General features: G+C 48.7%; 1 protein-coding gene across 6 annotated transcripts; it reads right to left on the reverse strand.

Moving 5' to 3' along the window:
- Positions 1 to 1,892: 1,892 nt before the first annotated feature.
- LOC125537213 (putative tRNA N6-adenosine threonylcarbamoyltransferase, mitochondrial) lies at positions 1,893 to 15,986 on the reverse strand. Of its 6 annotated transcripts, none has more exons than XM_087525600.1 (16): positions 15,848 to 15,986; positions 15,332 to 15,417; positions 14,872 to 15,164; positions 14,716 to 14,760; positions 14,513 to 14,587; positions 14,335 to 14,431; positions 12,564 to 12,654; positions 11,635 to 11,684; positions 11,044 to 11,234; positions 10,861 to 10,946; positions 4,317 to 4,395; positions 4,159 to 4,242; positions 3,964 to 4,078; positions 3,602 to 3,690; positions 2,851 to 2,978; positions 1,893 to 2,368 (listed from the first exon to the last, which is right to left on the reverse strand). In XM_087525600.1, exons 3-16 carry the CDS (start codon positions 15,121 to 15,123, stop codon positions 2,200 to 2,202), a joined length of 1,551 nt encoding a protein of 516 aa, XP_087381726.1. In that variant the 5' UTR covers positions 15,124 to 15,164; positions 15,332 to 15,417; positions 15,848 to 15,986; the 3' UTR covers positions 1,893 to 2,199. The 6 variants fall into 6 exon arrangements, with proteins under 6 accessions (XP_087381726.1, XP_087381724.1, XP_048556471.2 ...); XM_087525598.1 differs by having other exon boundaries at positions 14,872 to 15,198; XM_048700514.2 differs by having other exon boundaries at positions 2,846 to 2,978; positions 14,872 to 15,198.
- Positions 15,987 to 16,328: the final 342 nt, after the last annotated feature.

Consider the following 16,328-nt stretch of genomic DNA (forward strand, 5'->3'; position numbering starts at 1 on the left):
GCAATTTTATTGTTTCCCATCGCAAGTTTAAATTTGATGAGGTGCATTAAATGGATTAACAGAAAACTCATCAATACATGTAAAAGTTCTTCATCATTTATTGGTCACGGATGCATGCATTGCAATTAATGCATTGATAAACACAATTTTTTTAGAAAACAAGTGCATTAATTGAATACATTTGCAAACTAATCCCCCATGTTCCTAAATATAAGTCTTTTTAAAGATTCCACTACAAACTGCATACAGATGTATATAGACATATTTTAGAGTATAGATTTACTCATTTTGCTCCGTATGTAGTTTATAGTGGAATATCTAAAAATACTTATATTTAAAAACGGAGGAAGTATAAAAACTATCACTCATCGTTTACCCTGGTAGGTGAGATTTATCAGTCGTGCCCTATAAACCGAAAGGGAGGGAGTAGCATCTGTAGGCAAACCTAGTTGTGTGGTGTTTCTATTTGGTAGCAACCCCTGATCTGTAGCAAAGAAAAACTCGCAAAAAGAATCCCTTTGATCTCTCAGCAGAACACACATGAGGGGAATCCTGCAACAAAAAAGAACCTCCTGCCACTCCTTTTGATCTGATTCTTCCAAGATATCTTGGCACAAGAATGTCTTGGGAAACTCCGAAGGCAAATATTTTGATTCCTTTTTGTTTATGCATGATCCTTGTGCTGACCTGCATGAATACATAGGAGAATTTTTAGTTTTGAACTTTTGATTAATTGAATTGTAGTGATTTACTTTACAGAAAGTTGGTTTGGACGCAAAATTTTGTGTTAATGCTTGCCTTTTGAGGAGGAACTTTGTATCCCCCCTGATAATGCTATCCCATATTGTTTCTGTGAGAAGCTTCTAGAAATGCACAAAATCTCGGAGGAGCAACTTTCACTACAGGATCAGGTGTTTGTTGGATGGACATCTTTGCATGGAGCACAAAAACTTAACATACTTGTCACTAACCATTTTTTTTAAACCCTACTAACTAGCCGATTTTTTTATTAGATTCTACAAGATATACTCTCTTGTGTTAATTTGGAAAAAAAAATGAAAACAAATGGCGGGGTTTGCACGGTTCCCTCCCCTGTGGATGAGTAAAAAATAGAAACGAACATTAGATTACTTGCCGATAAAACATGCGTAAAAGACGCATTTCTGATACTCACTCTGTTCCAAAATAGATAACTCAACTTTGTACTATATGTTTGACAAGAGAAGACAAAAACTAGCCTGTGGGCACATAATTTGTGTCTGTTGCAGCGTGATGGTCAGGCTGATCCTCACCGCCACCTTGTTGATGGGCGTTGCTTTGTCACTACTGTGTCGTGCGTCCGTATTTATACGTATCGGATTCTACTTGGCCCTTCTTCCCATCAAAAAAATAAACTCATGTATTGTACTTGTACTAGAGTTGTGTCAATTAATTTAGATCGGAGGGAGATAAAAAGGCAACCCAGTGCAGTCCATTCCCCCTCTTTTGAGAAAAAAATGCAAAAATAAACCCAAAAACAGATGCAGCGAGTATGCATTTCAGTCTCTCAAAAAAAGAATAGCAATTAAACCAAAGCGTTGAATATGCAGTTCTCTGAGAATCTTTCAGAACCTCTACCGTGTTGTTTGCTAGTCGCTCTCTGACAACTCATATAGAAGCGCTCTCTGAAAACACATTTTTAGCAACCCTGAACATATAAGCAAACGGTGTCTTATTTTGAACAACAGACCTGTATATATATATATATATATATATATATATATATATATATAAAAGCAACCCAATACACATACAAGCACTCTACAGTTTTAGTACCCTAGAACATGTAAGCAACGGTGTCTTATTTCAAATACAGTCCTGTAAAAAGAGCATGACACATAAACACAACGGTGTATTCGCGTTGTAATTCATTCATTGTTGATTGTTTCAGTTGCCTTTTGGTACAGTATCCACATGACTTTCAAATACAGTCCTGTAAAAAAACGCTGAAGAAAAATAGCACTTCCATCATGAACGATGTGACTCATTAGGACAGCTAAAAATCCAAGTTGGCAGCTGTACTTCCACCCTTTCATGTCTCGCAATGCTTACTTTTTATTTAGAGCCTGAGCACTTTCTACAAGAGTATTTCTAGCAGAATATGAATCAAGATGCAAGAAGCTTCAGACCGATAGCAGCCAATGCAGTCCTGCAGGATCATCAGGTAAGCGTTCTATTTCTCAAACTCTGATCCATGTGCATGTAAGTAGAACTTAACAAGTTGCCCAAGGTTTGGGCGCCTTCTATGTAGACGGTTCTTCTTCCTTGTGACATGTTGATATGCAGTTCCTTGTGAGATGCAATTGTATTTTGATCCAGAATATCAACACTGCAACCACAAATAAAAATAATTTAGGGAAACATGCCTCCTCTACATATCCTTTTCATGCACATCATGATGCGGTTCATGTGTCAGAATAATCATATAAAGAATAATACTCCTACATAACAACAAATACTTGTTTACTCTTCAGTTATACAATACTCCTACATAACAACAAATGCTTGTTTACTCTTCAGTTATACACACATATAACACTAGAAAAGTAATAATTGGTATCCTATAAATACATTGATTTCCACCCACCCATTAATGATTGCAATCATTTAACATGGATGCTCAAATATCAGGTCATGGCGCGGTAAACAACTTGTATATGAACAAATGAACAACTAGTCAGCTCATGCCTTTGCAGCTAATTACTACCATGACAAATAAAGGTGAGCTGTGCTACCCAAATAAAGGTCCCAAAACTGGATGATGTGGAACTCAACGACAGCAAAGAGCAAGGATCAATGATCTAACCATACTAGTTGTGGAGAGAGCTGTGTGTCATGGATGTAAGTGATGGATGGATCCTAGCCGTTTTCAGTGATCGTGAAACAATTCTTCCTTCTGAATGTTCCTCACCAAGTGGCCATCTTGGACGCAAGTCATACTGCAGCAGACAACTGATCAGGGAGGATACTAGCAGAACAACCAGAACAAAACCTGTAAGTTCTGCATCAGATCTTAAATACTCAGTGCGAGACACTTATCAGTACAAGACAAGGGCCTGATTCAGAAGTGCCTACGATTCCAATGAAGGAAACAAGAAAGCCGGGTGCTCATACCCTATATTAAATGACCAAACTTCAACAATCATGCCAAATTCAATTATCTGTTTTTCTAAGAGCTAGTTTGTCAACGCTATTCAAAGTCCCAAACCAAGTATAAGAATTTGACATATTTAACTCTTCAACCTTTGATGATGATGGAATCACCATTGATTTTATATTTACATTCTTCATTGACATACCAAATCTTTTTTATCCAAGTAACTATTTAGCTTTAAAAAGGAGCTGATCATACATCTGAATTAACAAAACAACCAAATAATAATATTTAAAAACTCAGGGCTTACAATGAAAAACAAAATAATGCAACTATAAATAAATACATAATGGAGCTCCCTATAGTGGAATTTAATCAGTTACTTTGTGCATTTATTTTTTAAGTTACCTTAACTCATCCATTATGCAGTTGATTTTATCAACTGTGATTACTGCTTGGTTAGGTTACCTGCATATCATCAGGCTCATCAGCGGGAGGTGGATCTTCAAATCTACCGGCAACAAAGTGCTCGATTCCAGTCCAAGCAATCATGACACCTATGCATATAAAGGAACATAGCATATTTTACTAGTTAAAAAAAGATATCTAATAGTTTATCACAGTTATGGGAATAACTGCAAAGTTGGCAGAAATGGTCAGGATAAGTCATTCACATGCTTCAAAATAAAAAGGGAATACAGCCTAGGGTATAGACTGAGAAACAAAGAACTGTGCTGAGTTTCATCAAAGTTGATTTTGAATATTATATGCTTTTACTGACAGTGTGATTGAATATTAATATTTACAGCTCATAACAATAAACTCATTACCATTGTCAGTACAAAGACTTGGGGGAGGGGATACGAGCTGTAGACCATTCTTCTCAGCAATATGATTCAAGCGGGTCCTAACATACTGGTTAGAAGCAACACCACCTGAAACAACCTTTAATAATTGAATCGATTAACCACTGGATGAATTAAGAAAAGTGACTGAATTTAACAGCAACAAGATATCTGCATTACAAAGTTTTTAATTGAAGGTTTCATCTTCAATGCCCATTCAACTGCTCGCTGGCATCTATCCTCCAAATGTAGAACAGCAATCCGCTGCACAAGTTAAAATTATCAGAAACTTATCAGAGTCCTCCTGGACAACGAGTACAATATCCATGATACTAAACCTGAAAAGAGGCAGCAATGTTCGCCCTTAGTTGTCTGTCTTCTTCTGTTGCAGAAGAAATGGGGATATCATCTGTGCACCTACAATGGTGTAAAAATGGCAACACAGTTAATTAATAATCACAGCATAGCGACTCACCGACCCTGATTGCAAATTTTTCCTTCACCGATAATTAGTTAAATACAGTAAGGCATCTTGTACCCTCACTCATTTCAAACAAACTGATATATTTGGTTACTTAGCCTACTTCGTCTGTAGTCCCGTTGGAAATGTTCAGTTTATCAGGGCATAATTTATTCAACAAATTAAGGTGTCAAATTGTCACTGCTTGAAAGATGTAAGATGATTCCCATGAAAAAAACATTCTATGATGTTTTAAGCATCAGTTGCATCACTCTTCCCACCAGTACCGTTCTTGTGATTTGGTTCACAAGAATGCTACCACATCTGTATGGCATTATTCATACGAAAGGATTTCCAAATTCCAATAATATGTAAACCTTGCTTAGCAAACATTTCCACCGCAGATCATTGTACATTGTGTACTTTGTATGAATGTTCTCTAAAAAATGAACTTTGTGTGTTTGACATTGGATTACTAAATGGGTAGGCTCTCCAGTACAAGTTTCAAGTTACAACCCCTACTACATTAAACAAACAAAAAATGGGAGTAAATAAGAATACATGTATACTATTTTTTTGCAGGGGAATACATGTATACTATTGAGAGTTCCAAATGAAGTTGCGTTTGAAAACCTGAGGTGTAGCATAAAAAAATAATAAATTTCAAGGATAAATAAATAAGGAACAAACAGCATGCCAAATGGCAAAATGCAAGGTTGTATGGAAGACAGCAACAGGTGTGTTCATCTTATCTGTTATGACCGGCCAGGTCTATGGCCGCAGGAGGCCCAACAGGCAGGCTTAGGCCCGCAAGTTATCTTAGTTTTATTTTCAGATTATGGTTATATATACGAGCTGTAAGACTATTTTGAGAATTAAGCAATAAGACTATTCTATTGCCAGGCTCCCAGAGGAGCCGGAACCCTAACCCTAGCCGCCTCCTTCCTGCGCCGCCGCCGCCCCAACCGCAAGGACGGCGCCTCGCCGCCGGCCGCCGCGCTCCAGCCCTCGCCCAACTCCCTCCTTCCCCTACACCCTACGCCCTAGGCAGGGCAGAACCCTAACTCCTAACACCTTGGTATCAGGTACCCGGATTTCGACCATGTCTTCCCCGCCAATCCCACCACCGCCGCCGCCGATCCCCCACGCCTCCCCCACCGCCGCTGCCGCCGATTCCTCCACCACCGCCGCCACATCGCCGGGTACTACGGCCTCCCTATCAGCGCCGCTCTCCTCCGCCCCCGACACCACGCGGGGCCAGGCCAGCTGCACCTTCCCATCCAGCAACCATCGCCGCCGCCTTCCCCAGCGCTGCCGCAATTCACACCGGAGGCTATGGCCGGCGTGCTCAATGACCTCGTCGTGGCGGTCCAGGGCATCCGCCTCTACTTGGCCAGCCCGTATGGACCGCCTCCACCGCTGCATCAGGCCGCGGCCGCGGGACAGCAGGCGCTGCCGTGGTACTCAGTACCGGCGGCCCTCACCGGCGGCTTCCCGCCCCGGCGGCTTCGACGCTGCCTTGGCCGCAGTGGCCGACGCCGTTCTCGGCGCCAACCGCGCCCCCCGCCACCGTCCAAGGACCACAGTGGCCGACCTGGACCCCGCCGTCCGCGCCACCCTCCACCGCGCCGTTCCTTCCGGCGGCCACGGTGCCAGTTCCACCACCGCCACCGCCCAACCCTGGCTCGGGCGGGTCCTCACCGAGCGGCCTTCCGATCCAGGAGGTCCGCTTCCCTTCGTCACCATCGCCGCTTCCCGACTGGCTCCACGGGCCGCCGTCGGCTCCCACGGAGGCCCGGCCGCCGTCAGGGGTCCAGGGGCAGCCCGAGGCGTCGGGCGTCACAGGGCACTACGCCGGGCCTTCCACCCTGGACCAGGCGCCGTCATCCGCCCTCCGTACCGCCGAGGCAGTGGGCCCGGGCGCGCCACACCAGCAACCGCCCCGGTTCGCAAAAGTCGACTTCGCCACGTACGACGGTTCGGACGACCCTCTTAACTGGCTCAACCAATGTGACCAGTTCTTCCGTGGACAGCGCACGCCCGCGTCCGAGCGCACGTGGCTGGCTTCCTACCATCTCCGCGGGGCCGTCCAGACATGGTACTACGCCCTCGAGCAGGACGAGGGCGGCATGCCACCGTGGGATCGCTTCCGCGAGCTATGTCTTCTTCGATTCGGACCACCGGTACGCGGGAGCCGCTTGGCCGAGTTGGGCCGCCTACCGTTCACCTCCACGGTGCAGGATTTCGCCGACCGCTTCCAGACTCTAGCGTGCCACGCCCCGGGTGTGACAGCCTTACAGCGGGCGGAGCTCTTCGTCGGCGGCCTTCCCGACCACATCCGCGTGGACGTCGAGATGAAGGGACCACAAGACCTTCAGACGGCCATGTACTATGCGCGGGCGTTCGAGCAGCGTGCCCAGGCCTTGACGTCGACGCGGCCATCCGCGCCACGTGGGGGCCGTCCACCTTCCCGGCCGCCTCCGGCAGCGCCGGCGTCCTCTACCACCGCCCCGGCCGCTACCCCGGCCCCGACGCGGCCGTTCCGGCGCCTCACTCAGGCGGAGCAGCTGGAACGCAGGCGCTTGGGCCTGTGCTTCAACTGCGATGCGCCCTATGCGCCGGGCCATGTTTGCCCGCGCCTCTTCTACCTGGAGACGACGGACGAGACCGAGGATGACACCCCGGAGGCTGACCTCAGCGCCCCGACTCTTGCGGAGCCCGCAGCGGCACCCGCACCGGCCCCGGCTACCGCCCTCGTGGTGTCCCTTCACGCGCTGGCCGGCATCCGTGATGAACGGACGATGCTTTTACCGGTCATGATCCATGGCGAGCGCCTGGTGGCCCTCCTGGACACAGGTTCCACGCATAATTTCCTGCCGGAGGCCACCATGCGGCGTCTTGCGCTCCAGCCGACCGGAGGGGAGCAGTTGCGGGTCACTGTCGCTAATGGCGACCGTCTACGCTGCCACGGGCTCGCCCGCGACGTGCCCATCACTATCGGCGACGAGCACTTCACCATCACCTGCGCCGGCATCGATTTGGGCTGTTTCGACTTCATCCTCGGCGTCGACTTCTTGCGCACGTTGGGTCCTATTCTTTGGGACTTCGACGCGCTGACGATGACCTTCTGGCGTTTGGGTCGTCGCATTCGGTGGGAGGGCATTAGGGGGGCCGCACCCGCACCCCCTCTTCAGCTGGCCGCGACAACCACGGAGGCCGAGCATCCGCTCTTGGACGGGCTCCTGCAGCAGCACCTGGATCTCTTTGAGGAGCCACAGGGTCTGCCACCGGCCCGGATCTATGACCACCGTATTCACCTCCTTCCGGGATCGGCCCCTGTGGCCGTACGGCCTTACCGGTATCCACAGCTGCAGAAGGACGAGTTGGAGCGGCAGTGTGCACTCATGCTTGCCGCCGGCATCATCCGCATCTCCACGTCCCCGTTTACAGCACCGGTCCTCGTCGTAAGTCGGACGGCACGTGGCGTTTCTGCATCGACTACCGCGCCCTTAATGCTCTCACATTGAAGGACAAGTTACCTATTCCGGTTGTCGATGAGCTTCTCGACGAGCTACACGGGGCGCGCTTCTTCACCAAGCTGGACCTCCGGTCGGGGTATCATCAGGTGCACATGCATCCAGACGACATTGCCAAGACGGCGTTTCGGACTCATCACGGCCACTTCGAGTTCTTGGTGATGCCCTTTGGCCTCTCCAACGCCCCGGCGACATTTCAGGCCTTGATGAACGATGTCCTCCGGCCCTACTTACGTCGGTTTGTGCTCGTTTTCTTTGATGACATTCTTATCTACAACGCCTCTTGGGCAGAGCACCTCCAGCATGTGGCCATCGTCTTCAACGAGCTTCGGGCGCATCATCTTCATCTTAAGTGCTCGAAGTGCTCGTTCGGGACACCTTCGATCGCTTACCTCGGCCATGTCATCTCGGCCGAGGGAATGGCCATGGACGCCGACAAGGTGGCGGCCGTCGCCGCCTGGCCGATCCCGCAGTCTCCGCGGGCTCTTCACGGGTTCCTTGGCCTCGCGGGGTACTACCGGAAGTTCATCCGGGAATTTGGCCTCATCGCGGCCCCGCTCACGCGTCTCCTCCGTCGCGACGCCTTCTCTTGGGATGCGGAGGCCACTTCAGCATTCGAGGCCCTCAAGGGGGCCCTCACGACGGGACCCGTACTGCAGATGCCGGATTTTGGCCTTCCCTTCACCGTCGACTGCGACGCTTCCGGTGCGGGGTTCGGTGCGGTCCTCCACCAGGGCGAGGGACCCCTCGCTTTCTTCAGCCGCCCCTTTGCCGCACGCCATCTCAAGTTGGCAGCATATGAGCGTGAGCTCATTGGGTTGGTGCAGGCAGTACGCCATTGGCGGCCCTATCTTTGGGGTCGCTCTTTCCAGATCCGCACGGACCATTACAGCCTCAAGTTCATGTTGGATCAGAGGCTCTCGACGGTGCCCCAGCACCAATGGATCAGTAAACTCTTTGGCTTTGACTTCACCGTCGAGTACCGGCCGGGTCGCCTTAACACCGTCGCCGACGCCCTGTCTCGGCGTGACGCCGATGTGGACGACGGTGCGGCGGAGGGGGCGGCCTTCTGCATCATCACCGGGCCCTCCTTCGCCCTCTACGCCGACATCCGCCGGGCGACCGCGGCCGCGGCCGACTCCCTCCTCCTGCAGCAGCAGCTGGCGGCGGGAGAGCTGGAGGAGCCGTGGCGCCTCGCCGATGGCCTGCTTCTCCATGGGCGCCGGGTCTTCATTCCGGTGCACGACGATCTTCGCCAGCAGGTGCTGCGCCTCGCTCACTCGGCGGGCCATGAGGGAGTGCAGAAGACGCTCCATCGTCTCCGCGCCGACTTCTACATTCCCGGTGATCGTGCCCTGGTCCGTGACTGGGTACGGTCGTGTGTGACGTGCCAGCGCAACAAGTCGGAGACTCTACGGCCGGCTGGCATGCTTCAGCCCTTGGAGGTCCCATCTCAGGTTTGGGCGAACATCTCCATGGACTTCATCGAGGGCCTCCCCAAGGTGGGCGGCAAGTCCGTCATTCTCACGGTGGTCGACCGCTTCTCCAAGTATGCTCATTTCATCGCGCTTGGCCATCCATATTCAGCGGCATCTGTCGCACGGGCCTTCTTCGATGGCATTGTCCGCCTCCACGGGTTCCCTTCTTCGATCGTCAGTGATCGGGACCCCGTGTTCACGGGATACGTGTAGCGTGACCTTTTCCGGCTGGCGGGCGTGAAGCTACGCCTGAGCACCGCCTTCCACCCTCAGACGGACGGCCAGTCTGAGATCGTTAACAAGGTGATTGCCATGTATTTGCGTTGTGTTACAGGTGATCGCCCGCGCGCATGGGTGGACTGGCTGTCGTGGGCGGAGTACTGCTACAACACCTCTTATCACTCCGCCCTCCGTGCTACGCCCTTTGAGGTGGTGTATGGCCGGCCGCCCCCGCCGATCCTTCCGGTTGATCCGGCCTCGGCACGGACCTAGGTAGCCGGGGCTCTTCTGAGGAGCCGTGATGAGATGCTCGCGGAGGTCCAGCAACGACTCCTGCAGGCCCAGCAGTTGGCCAAACGTTACTATGATGGCCACCATCGCGAGGTGGAGTACGCGGTGGGTGATTGGGTCTGGCTGCGTCTACTTCACCGCTCTACGCAGTCCTTGGACCCACGCGCGAGGAAGAAGCTCGGTCCTCGCTATGCCGGTCCCTTTGCGATCCTGGAACGCATTGGGAAAGTGGCTTACCGTCTGCAGCTTCCGACAGGCGTGCGGATCCATGATGTCTTCCATGTCGGGCTGCTCAAGCCATTCCGCGGCACCGCCGGCGCTCCCACCGATCACGGACGGGCGTCTCCTTCCTGAGCCAGAGAAGGCATTGAAGGCTCAGCTGCGCCGAGGCTCCTGGTATGTGTTGATCCGGTGGACTGGACTACCAGAGGAGGACGCTACTTGGGAGCAGCGCGAGGAGTTCCACCAGCACTACCCCGACTTTCAGCTCGAGGACGAGCTGTTTGCGCAGGCGGGGAGAGATGTTATGACCGGCCAGGTCTATGGCCGCAGGAGGCCCAACAGGCAGGCTTAGGCCCGCAAGTTATCTTAGTTTTATTTTCAGATTATGGTTATATATACGAGCTGTAAGACTATTTTGAGAATTAAGCAATAAGACTGTTCTATTGCCAGGCTCCCAGAGGAGCCGGAACCCTAACGCTAGCCGCCTCCTTCCTGCGCCGCCGCCGCCCCAACCGCAAGGACGGCGCCTCACCGCCGGCCGCCGCGCTCCAGCCCTCGCCCAACTCCCTCCTTCCCCTACACCCTACGCCCTAGGCAGGGCAGAACCCTAGCTCCTAACATTATCATGAAGATGATGAAACAAATGGTGCAACTAAAGGGAATGACAAAGTCATACAGATTTCTGGATTCAATAGCCAATCGAACTTGAGTCTTCAGACCAGCATAAGAGAAATTGCAATCTTTCTGTTGTCGCATCGGAACCTAGAGGTGTACAAAAAAGGGCAAGTAACATGTCAAATTGAACTAAGATTAAGGGCAAGCAAACACAATTACTGTGAAATTACACCTGCAAACTTACTGTGAAATTAATAGAATTTGGATCACCTTCTAGGGCAAGCTCCTCAAGAGCAGGACCACCACCTTTCCGTATATCAAGACCCAGCCATCTTGCTGACTTGTCATATGCCTCACCAATTGCATCATCTATTGTAGTTCCCAGTTGAACATACTCACCAAGGTTCTGAGCGAGAACAAGAAGATTGTGTCCTCCTGTACATACTAACTACTTAGCGCAACGTCATAAAAAAAAGCAAACACAATTATTCCAGTGTCAGTATTAAAACTAGCATGTCTGCTAGATTAAGACATCTCTTCATGAACTTAGGCTGATGCGGTTTTGCATTAAATTATTTTGAATAAAAAATATAAAAATTTAGTGGATCGAAACTTCAATTTGTATGAGTGAAAATATTAGTCACAGTTCAATCATTGCAATAAGGCATAACATAATGGCTGGCTTTGGACTCCGACAGGCAGGAAAAGAATGACTGCGTATCTTCTATGGCATTATTGCTATCGTAATTTACAACTGCAAGCTTCTCTGGAATAAGAAAATTAAGCTAGATCATGGTATAGAATACTGAGACATGGTACTGTAATTAGCATATACCTGAAATTAGAAGAGCTAAAAATGGGTAATCAAGGTCCTTGTTCACTAGCCTGACAAGGATCAAACCACATTAATCTATAATTCAGTAATGCAATATCATTAGAAGTATGGCAGACACGCGTGCTGCTTTTTTTATATGTTTACAGAGTGAGGCCTTTGTCACAAATATGAAACATGTTTACCATATTTGAAGTAATTAAACTACGAATTTTCACATCATAAGTTCACAACAAGGCATGCTGGAAACAGATATGATACTGAGAAATAGCTTGTAGACAGTAGACGTAAATACTTTCCTACTCAAAGTCAAATTGTAGCTATAGAGTAGAATTTAGTTCAATCTTTGGAGGTTGTATCATTATAAAATAGTTCAATTTTCAGTTGTCGCAGCTTGTGCTAGACTTAGTTCAATGTCTCGATAAGTTCGCAGCTATTTTAAGGGGAAAACATAATGTAGGACCTACAAGGAGTTTGTAAGCATAGCTCAGATGACTAGGTTCCTTGTGGTGGAACCTGCCCACCCAGGTTCAAGTCCTAGACTTGACACGGGTGGTTGCATTTTCCTGGATTTATTCCAGGCTTTCCGGCAACAGTGTCTGTGGCGATTTCGTCAATCTCAAGATTTGCCTGCTTGGTTTCTCGGAGGTGCTCATAGGGGTAGGTCGGTAGGGTGTCCGTGCGTGCGTTCATAGGGGTGACTGCATGCATGTATGTGAGCGTCTGCATCTGTACTGTGCTTCTAAAAAAAGTAGCTGTAAAAGAAAATCCACACAAATAAACACTTTTGGAATCTGGTTTTTCAAGTTACATGAAAACACATTGTGTCCTCGAACCAAAAAAAAATTCCTATATAACTTATTCTATGTGATGTTGAACTCATCAAACAAATTGTGCGTCACTTAAAAATATGTCAGAAGTTAAATGTTTACCTGGAAACTAAAGCATGTGCCTCCATATGGTGAACTCCAACAATAGGCAAGCCAAATACTTTTGCTATTTTCCGAGCTTTGTGAACACCAACTGCAATTTAGAGAGGTAATTACACTCCCATACAAAAAAACAGAAAAAAGATTAACATACTTGCAAGCTTTAACCGAAGTCTTGCAGTCACATAAACAATAGAACAAATAGAAAATGGTTTCTCTCCAGCTTCAAGAGTGTCCCAAATAAATCAAAAGATACAGTGATCTACTTGGCATGGTTCTATAAAAATAAAAAATAAAAACATGACCAATTCTTATTGAGTGGGTAAGTAGACTGCATATGTTATAATGAAGAAGTCAATTTTTCATCCGTCAACTCTATATAGGGTAAGTTTGGTCCCTCGAGTATTCAAAATCGTCCCGAATCCGCCCCGCTTGCCCCACTGAATGCTGTTTTGATCATGATTTGGCGCTGTTTCACAGAAGTGGTACCACAAAAGATCGTGTGTGAGTGTGTGTGTGTGTGGGGGGGGGGGGGGGGGGGGGGGATTATGACGGGAGGGGGGAAATCAAATATTGAAGTTCTTTTCGAAAGGTCAGCCAACAAAAATAAAAAACAGGAAAAATAGATTACCTATTTTAATATTATTTCAGAAGTCAGGAAAACAGACTATTCAGTTACCAAAAAATCTGAGAATTTTAAGGATGGCAAAAAATATAGAAAAAGAAATGCTTTTAAAAAAACCAAACCTAGGGGCTTTCCAGTATCTATGGACGTTACACATTTTTTCAATTTCTAAAATATTTAATTTAATTAACTTTTAGGAACATTTCCCTTTCTATTTTATTTTTTTGCTAGCTGCGCTGTCATGTGTGTGAAACCGCAGCCAAGTCACTGTCAAAAACCACTTTCAGTGTCGCAAGGGATCGAATCTAGACGGTTTTGACATATTTGAGGGACAAACTTATCAAGTACAGACTACAGAGTTGACGGACCAAATTTAGAATTTACAAAGTTGACAGACTAAAAATGTATACCTTCTTCCTATCTAATATGCCAGTTCAATAAACAACAACAAAACAACAACAACAAAGCCTTTAGTCCCAAACAAGTTGGGCTAGGCTAGTGGTGAAACCCATAAGATCTCGCAACCAACTCATGGCTCTGGCACATGGATAGCAAAACAGTTCTAATATGACTGTGTCTGCATGTAAGAAGGAATTACTAAAAAAGCTAAAGGGCCGACAGGCTAGTGATAAAAATGCACTACACCTAAAACAGTTTTGCTTAAGTACCACAAAGAAAGAAAATGAAGATCACATGTGACAGATTAAACTTAAGTCAGCCCTTGAACTGATAGTGTGATACATATAAAACATGGAAGCAGCAAAAATTGGCTTTCGAGTTGTGATACTCGCACACACACCACCATCATCCATCCTAGAAATCTGGCACATCCCAGGTCATATGACAACATTTGACACAAAATGGTCACTTCAAGAAAGTCAACACTAAATTATCCAAAACAGTTCTTTAAGTGAATGGCAAGATTCTTTGATTAACTTTAACTCGCTCGGACCACTGTCACCATGCCTAAAACCTAACTGATAAAAGTATCCGATGTGCAAACTTACAAGTTAAGTTTCTTTTTTTGCGAGGATAAAAGTTGAATTTGGTAACTGACGAACAGACATTTCCTTATTTTAGTAGCATGCGATGGAAAACATCAGTAATTCATATTTATTTTAAGCAAGTCAGAATAGCAAAAACAGGAACCTCTAAGGCATAGACTAAGCCCTGGTCCAATGGTCACGGCCACAGCAGAAAGATCAGTCTCTGACACATTTGCGTCATCGAGTGCTTTCTGAACAACCTGCAAGACAAGGACATATAAGACAGTTAACACAAACATCTTAGACTTAAGGTCATCCATCTTCTTAAAGGAAGACAAAACCTGATCAATAGCAAGCGCATGAGCTTCTTCGGCCATCTTAGGAGCGACACCGCCCCATTTCACAAGCAAATCTGACTTCCAAACACACAACAGTACGATCAGCAACATGTAAAGGATACAAATGTTTGCCAAAAGTTCTTGATCTCAATAGAATTAGACATGGAACATCTGGAGAGAATGTGAACTGAAAAGCAAATCCTTACTTGGGAAGCAATCGCTTGGCTAAGGATCTCCCCATCGCCTCTAACCTGCAAACAACCAAGCATCATAGAGACATGCCGTAAGCATAAAACCTGGAAGGTTCGACCACAAATAGAAGTGACTGGACAGAAATGGGACAGCAAATGAGCAATGCATACCACGGCAGCAGCAGTGTCATCACAGCTGGTCTCAATGCCAAGCATGAGGAGGTCCCGGCGCGCAGGGATACCCGCGGAGGCCATGGTGACGAGGGAGTGGTAAGTAGGAGGGGTTGATGGGGAAGAAGCTGAGGCGGGGAGGCTGCGGAAAAGCGGATGGTGAGAGCGGAAGGGTTTTGGTGGGGTTCGGAGGAGGAAGGCGACGGCACGTGAAACTGGCGGCAATAAGGTCGGGAGAAGGGTGGACGCCATTTTTCCAGGCGCCGTTCCAGCAGATGACCAAGCAGCCTCAGCTGGGAACACAATCAAATGGATGAACCATGCTCACTGTCCATGCACATAGCAAATATTCCTCACAATCCATACACATACAGAATAGAAGAATATATCATGCTCACTGTCAAACGATCAAAGAATAGAACCAAACAACAGCAATGGAGTTCCTGTGTGCTTGTTATACCTCTGCTTTTTGAGGGAGAGAAACGGGGCTGCTGTGCTTGTTATCTTGGCCGGCTAGGTGCTCCCAGGAGAATCGCTCGGTGCTAGCTGAAGAGAGAAAGAGAGGGTGGGGGTCAGAGCCGGCGCAGAGAAGTACAGAGGAGAGCCCCACTCCACGCCCAGTGTCGAGAACTGAAATTCCGATCCAATGGCAACCCCCGGCCATAGCATAAGCCACCTCACCCCCGCGCCGGAGTTCGCCGCCGTCTGCCTCATTCACGGGCTGCCCGTCGCCGTCCCGGACCTAACCCTCGCCGCACCGGCCTTCCGCCTCGCCATCTGCCAGTTCGCCTCCCGGCTCCCGCGCACCACCCATCCCTCACCGTCCACTGACTGTCTCACTCCCCTCCCGCCCACGACCATCCCCTCGACGCGCGCCACCGTCGCTCACCTATCGCGACCCGCCGGCCGGCCGCCGTACCATAGAGATAGAGAAGGGATTACAGAGGGGGAGAGAGAGAGGGGAGAGTGGCTGCACCTCGACGCGCGCCGCCGCTGCCTTCTCTGCCGCGGGTGAGGATTGGGTAGCTCTCTGTTCCTGTGGGGACGGTGAGAAAAGAAAAGAAAAACGTTTCGCACCTCGGGAGGTGACTGGCCCGGGCGAGCTCGGCCGTGGGCGGCCCAACAGCCGGCCGCTCGCTGCCACCATCCTCCAGGCCGGCGTGTTCGCGTGCGCCGTCGGCGCCGCGCTCGCAGGCCAGGCCGAACAGCACGGCGTCGAGTCTGGAACATGAGCGGCGCGCGGGTGTACGCGCGAACGATGACCGGCGTGACTGTTCCCCTCCTCCGTCGCCCACCACCTGTTCGAGCAAGTTCCATGCTATGCTATGGATGCTTCTTGGCACATGTTCATGCGCTCCATGGCTGCGAACAACCTCTGTCGAAGACCGTCAGAGAGCCACGTCGACGCCACGGTTCTTGCTCTCAGGGTTTGCCTGGTAATTTGATCAAGAAGCATT

This window comes from Triticum urartu, chromosome 5A, assembly GCF_056163025.1.
Source record: "Triticum urartu cultivar PI428250 chromosome 5A, HENAU_Tu73, whole genome shotgun sequence".
Taxonomy (NCBI): domain Eukaryota; kingdom Viridiplantae; phylum Streptophyta; class Magnoliopsida; order Poales; family Poaceae; genus Triticum; species Triticum urartu.